Source organism: Bidens hawaiensis, unplaced genomic scaffold, assembly GCF_021521415.1.
Source record: "Bidens hawaiensis isolate Kalapana, Puna unplaced genomic scaffold, B.hawaiensis_p1.1 tig00040544_1, whole genome shotgun sequence".
NCBI classification, from domain to species: domain Eukaryota; kingdom Viridiplantae; phylum Streptophyta; class Magnoliopsida; order Asterales; family Asteraceae; genus Bidens; species Bidens hawaiensis.
The window spans coordinates 40,935-47,756 of NW_027505665.1; the positions used below are offsets into that span (position 1 = coordinate 40,935).

Sequence of the window (6,822 nt, forward strand, 5' to 3'; positions counted from 1 at the left end):
CCTAACAAATTAACTGAAGAGAAAAAAAAAAAAAAAGACATAAATTAATTAGGGTTTGTGAACATATTACAAGAGCAAAATTATTAACGATTACTAAAAGAATTGAAGGACTTAACTGAATCTGAAAATCTTCTTGCCTTTAATAGGTAACAAGAAGCGTGACAGAGGATCAAGAGATGAACGGAGAAAGGGGTTGCAAATCTGATTGGATAGATGGACGGAGTGTTTATTTTTATTATTATTATTATTATTATTATTACTATTATTATGACATGCAGGTTATTTTAATGTGAGGAGGAGACTATCGGCGATGTGGGCCCCTGGGTGTGAATGAATGGTTGTGATTCAGTTGTTGGGAACCCATCCAAGTCACGATGCTCCATGTAAGACTCACTACTTGATTTATCTTTTGAAAACAAAAATATCTTTTTGATTTTCGTATCGAGTCAATTGCAATTATGGTCATGTAGAATCCTAAACGCAGGTTGGAATCCCGTGATGGTATTTTGACAGTTATGGTCATGTGGTGGCACTTTTGTTACAGTTTAGGTTTTCCGTCGGATCGCCGTTAGTTTGTTTTGTGAAGTAGAGGGGCAAATCTGTCTATTTGCTCCATGTCCCTTCCCCGTCGATATTTAAACCCCCCCCCCCCAAGTTTAACAATTTACAACCCTAGCCACCATCTTTGTCGTCATCCCCCGTAACCACCATCTTCTCTGTCATCCCCTGTCGATTATCATTAGCAACACAATGGCAAGCGTAGAATGGTCTTTTTGCATAAAACCAAACGATGGGTTCATGACGGGGCCAAAAACTGGAAAAAAAAAAGTGGCACAATAGGGGCCATAATTGCAAAAATGCCACCATGAGGTTGCAACCTGCATTTGGGGTTCCACCACGTGAACCATATTTGCAATTAACTCTTTTTATACGTGAACAAACTTGAAAATAGGGAAATTGAATCATGTTATTGAACCACTTGAAGAAAGCGTTCCAAATCTAAATTCATGACACTATTAAGTAGCTCATCTTAATGGGTATCGTTTTTAACTAATATTATCTTTGTTATTTTTTCATTGTATCGTATTTTTTTTGTTACATTTTTTATGTACTAGCTGGTGAAACATCTTCATAACATTTGTTATTTTTCATATTTATATTTGCATCATGAAGAAACCACGTGGTGATAGGCATTTATGTCTCCCGAACTTTTTGTGATTCAAAGGAATGCCCACAACATTTGACCAAGTGAAAGAGCATATGAATGGCTCACATGTTGTTGTCACTTGGACATCAACGAGCAAATACTTCATATTAAAACTGTGTTCTTGGATCTTGATTACGAACATGGGTGGGCACACATGCATACCATGTGACACGAATGCACGATGTGTCGATGTCACTCCACCATCTTGGGATGGATCCATCGTAGTTTTGTTCATTATCATTAAATAATTATATTCCTTTTGATTTTTCTTTACTCTTTTTAAGGACTCTATTATATTTCCACATTCCATGTCTAGTTTCACTTAGATCTTTTCATGTAGAATTCATTATTGAGGTCTGCAGATAGATTTTGAAAAAAATTCAACATAACCACGAAATCAAATAACGATTTTACTCTTTTAAACTTCAGCATCTCCACCAATGATCTGATTACATGTAACTTACAAAACCAAATATAAACATGCATAGGATGTTTCAAGTAAACAACATTTTGAAGTGTGATTTAGACGAGTTGTTAGTAGGATGACAAAGAAACCAACAAGAGTTCCTTTATGGGTAGTTCACACCGAGCAAACAAGAACTCCAAGATGTGCTAGCCTTTAATCCATATGTCAAGAATGTGTTTTATGAAGAGCCTACCCCAGAAATTGACTCCCAGCAGCTCGCGAAGAAGGATAAGCCCAAAGAGCTAGGTCTGCCTAGTTGAAAGAAACTAGGGATGCTAGGTCTGCCTAATATATATGTACAATGCATTTTTGTGATCAGATGAGAGGAAGATGAAAATATCTTCATACAAGGGGGAATATATGTAAGGAAAGAGGGCCAATAGCCAACCAAGATCTTGAGACAAAATCAGCTATTAGAGATAGGAAGAGAGGGAAAAGAAGAAGAAAATAACCAAAAATATATGAGAGTGTATAAAATAATGAAAACCAACAATATCATATATACAACAATTAAGAAAATATATTTACAGGAAGATTTTACTATTTATTGAAGATTAGGATCATACTATGCATGTGTTCATTTAATGGTAGAATCATACTATTTTTGAGACATGCTTTACAACCTCCTATTACATGAATTTTTTTTCATGTAATGCTAAGACCAGCCCCATTAGTGAACTATATTGGAGAATTTAACCACATGGGTTTAAAAAAAATAAGAATCAATTGTTTGCAATCCCAAGCCACAAAAAGTTTGATGCATCGACCCAATCCACAGTCAGTTCACAAATTAGTTAGTATTAAACAAAGCCACATGTGACATGTCAATATCCTATTTGTTCTTATTACTTTTTTTTATTTCTTTTGAATATTTAATTTCACTAATAATTTAAATTTTTATTAATAACTTGTTATAGTTAAGTTTTAAAAAGTTATAAATATACAGTTGCGCTTAACTTTTTATCGTGGACGATCCGATATAAATTTTATAAAAAATAGAATTACTTCAAAAAAACATTTTTTACTAATATTGGTTCGTACATTTTTTTGGATAAAACTTATGTAGTATGTATCATTTGTAAGTGTAATTTTATATTTCATGCTATGATTGTTTTAATAAAGAAATTATTTTATATAGTTATAGACACTTTGAATAAAAAAACACAAACAATTATAAATTATATTTATTTAATGAGTGTGGAAAATTTGATTTAGTTGAGTTGTGTTGGTTAACTTGGTTTGTGAATGTGAATTATCTTAAGGCTATCCGGTATATGTGGCAAACCATTTCATCAATGGCCTCATCTGAACATCCCCCTTCTTCCTTGTTTCAATAGTGAAATGAGGGCATTGACCGTCCTCATGTGGATCAGTAACCAATCATTTTTTTTTGTTTATAATACTAAATAATGGAATTGTGAATAATGGAGAGAATGAACTATATAGGGGTTGAAGGATGAGGTTTATGATGAAGGAAAAGCTCACGTGATGCAGATATGAAGAATGGGAAGGAATGACTCAAATGAGCCATACCCCTTAGCCACAACTTATAGTTAACACCCTCAAGTTTAGCTACACCTACCATTTATACGCTATCTTATTCATTTGTTTGTTATGACTCACTTAAATTTTATGGTTTATTCTCGTGTAACTTTTCGATTTTGATGTTTTATAATATTTTAAATATATACTATTGTGTTGTGCTTATTTTTATCTATGTTTTGGAGTAAATTTCATTTGATGAGTCGTGCTTCATAAAGTATAAATCATTGTCGGCAACAACTTTACGTTAAACGTGTTTTTAATTGTCAAAATTCTTATAAATTAAGTTAATAACGCCAACACGTTGTAATAACCTTAACAATTTAAACATGTCAAATGGAGAGAACTTGAAAGTTTACCATGTATGCATACCAACCTATGTTAACAAGTATACACCCCACTAGAATAATTGTTTCTTGTAGTTTTTGGATACACAACTTGTGTTAGCGTTTAACTTAATATGTTTACCCCCCCCCCCCCAACAAAACCCCAACCAAACATCTATAGGGTCGAGTCAAGATTAAAGTTAAATACCATAAAAGAGACAACTATACAGACCAGTGGTGTAGCCATAAATTTTTTCCTACGAGTTCAGCAAATTTTGAGGGATGGACGACCGATTGTTTATCACTTAGATTTGGGTTTTCTACGGGTGCGATGTCAAAATACACTAATATATAACACTAAAACAAAAATTTGTACGGGTTCGACCGAACCCGTTCCCCCTAAAGCTGTCTACGCCCCTGATACATACTAGGAAATGGCTATGATTTTCTTTTTCTTTTCTGTTTCCTCTAAACCCTACTTATTATTTGCAGACACAACAGCAGTTTTCAAGCTTTCATGTGTCATCTATTATTGTAAGAAAACTTCAAGCTTATTTATGTTAAAAGGTTCACTTGAACTTATCATGAAAAAATAATTTTCACACTTACACATGATTTCACCACCACACAATCACAACACAATTAAGTTCTAAAAAACCACTTTAACATATCAGAGTTAAACAAAGTACATAATAGTAATGTAAGATTGTCAACCAAAAAACCAAAACCAAACTATGTGCACAAGTTTTTATTACTTGATTTATTCATACACAAGTCAAAAGAAAACATCAAAACCAAAAACCACCACTTACCTCGGTTAAACCCGTTCAAACAACTGTCCTCAAATCAACCTACTTGTTTGTGTAAAACTCCCATCATGATCGCCAGGCTCCTCATCTACACTTTCTTTACAAAACCCGATTTCATGTGAAAGAAAAGAACCATTTTTTTCATCAAGATTTACCATCTTGAAGAGAGATCACAGTTTCAAAAGCACCAACCAATGCCTTCACTTTGCTCTTCCTGCTTTCAACAAGCTTACTCGCGGTTTCTTCAATCACATTATTAAACAAACCTTGAGCATCTTTCTTACCCTGCTCTTCTTGATGCTTCAAAACAACACTTTCAGGGCCATTGTTGGAATCTTTCTTTTCTTCAACATATTTCTTCTCAAAACGCCTTCTAACACGTTTCTCTTCCTTACCCTCCATTACTTTCCCTTTTGTGAATTTGAGCTTTCTTGGACCGTTAATCTCGGTTTCAACATCTAAAGTTTTGCTTTTATAACTTCTTGTTGCAATATTTTGGTCATCTTCATTATCTTTAATAACTCTCCTTTTGAACTTGAGCCGTCTTGGGCCATTATTCTCAGACTGAATATCAAGAATCTTGCCCCGTCTGAACCTTAACTTTACCCCTTTATCATTTTTTTCTTCAGATATTACCATTCTACCCTTCCTTGAAATCTTCTTGTGATTCTCAACCGAAGCTTCCATTTCATTAACATCAACAGTTTCAGACCCGTCTGAAACTTCGACTTCGACTTCATCATCAGTGTATTCAGACTCACCGTCTAGAACTTCATCATCATAAAAAGATTCAGAGGACTCTTCTTCTAAGTCTTCTTTGTCTGAACAAGATTGTGAGCTTTCGACAACAGCAGGTGCAGTTAATGATCCCTCTAAAAGCTCGTTATCTGACTCAGAGCTTTGATAAACTTGATGTCTGATCATTGACTCTTCTTCAACAACATTTTTGCCCGAAGAAGACTCAGAAATATTGCAAATCGGATCATTGATTGATTCCATTGATGGCTGAATAAAGTCAAACTCCATGGTCTCAGGTTTGACCTCGGGTTCCACTGTCTGAATGCTGTCATCAATTGCTTGTTTAGAATCGGTTTCGTGCATCAAGTTTTGATCTTTTAACAAAGACACATCTTTAACGCCCCTACGTATGACCTCGGGTTCCACTGTCTGAATGCTGTCATCAATTGTTTGTTTAGAATCAGTTTCTAGCATCAAGTTTTGATCTTTTAACAAAGAAACATCTTTTACGCCCCTACGTTTAACCGTATTCAAACTTGCAGCCTTATTAAAAGAAGCTTTAGGGGACTGTGATTTATTCAAGGTAGCTTTAGAAGCAACTTTATTAACACCAACTGTTTTAGGTGCCATAGCCGTCTTTTTGACCGTTTTAATCCCGCTATTAGACCCTTCTGAACTCGTTTTCACAGACCGTTGAAACAGGTTGAGCTCATTCTTCGTCACTTTTCCATTTGTCGATGAATTCTGTTTTGAAACTTGTGGTTTCTTGGATGAAAACAAAGCAACTCTATTAGTTAGTTTAACCGGTTCACCAGGTGTTAGGCTATCAGGATTTTTGGAAGGCTTCACTGTTGTTTTCTTCTTTTCTTGCGCAACTGCGGCTTTTGTTACTCTGTCTTTATTGGCAACCGTTGTTGCTTTGAACTTTACAGGAACCGCTGACTTCGAGTATTCGTGTTTCTTACCAAATTTGCAGAAATCATGACAGGAACCAGTGGAAGCTCTGAGATAATTAGGAACGACATTACCTTCTTCTCCAACACTCTTTCGGGAACTCGGTATGCCAATGGAGTAGCGCCTGGTTTTGGCGGCAGCAAAAGCAATTGATTTCCTTCTCTGGTTACCATCATCTTCAGGGGCTTGCTTACTTTGAGCATCCATTGAAACAAAAGCTTTAAAAGATTGTTGACCTGAGACAAAAAAACAACAAATGCTTTGTTGTTATTGTGGTCAATAATTATTTATAAAAGTGCAGTGAGAATAATTACAAAATAATATTCTAAATAATGATTTAACAATAAACCTTAACTAATTAAAATTAATTATTAATATATAGTGTTTATGGATAATAAAATCAATTAATGGATCTGAAGAGAAAACTGAATGAGAATTGAAAAAGAAAAGCAATAATAAAATAAAAAATATATCAGGCATTAGGCTTTAATCATTCTTACACAAATCAAGCGACACAACAAAATCGATTGATAAACACATAGGAATATACCTGAAATCATCCGGTTAAAGCGATCAAAAGCATATTAGTCAGAGGGTAAGAAGCAGAAACAGAAAGTAAACGAAAACAGCATAAAGGGTGAGATGATGAGTGCATTTAATTTGAAAAACATTTAGAAGATGAAACTGAACAATCGGGTAGTCACTTAGAGCGTACCTTTCTTTCTTTCTTTCTTTTTTTCTATAGGTTTTGGAATGAATAATAATGGAGCATTAAATAGC

The 6,822-nt window shown here is 34.5% G+C and overlaps 1 protein-coding gene across 1 annotated transcript; it reads right to left on the reverse strand.

The window, feature by feature from the left end:
* Nucleotides 1-4,260: 4,260 nt before the first annotated feature.
* On the reverse strand, nucleotides 4,261-6,249 carry LOC143614599 (uncharacterized). The gene has a single exon (XM_077087996.1). It carries the CDS (start codon nucleotides 6,247-6,249, stop codon nucleotides 4,495-4,497), a length of 1,755 nt encoding a protein of 584 aa, XP_076944111.1. The 3' UTR covers nucleotides 4,261-4,494.
* Nucleotides 6,250-6,822: the final 573 nt, after the last annotated feature.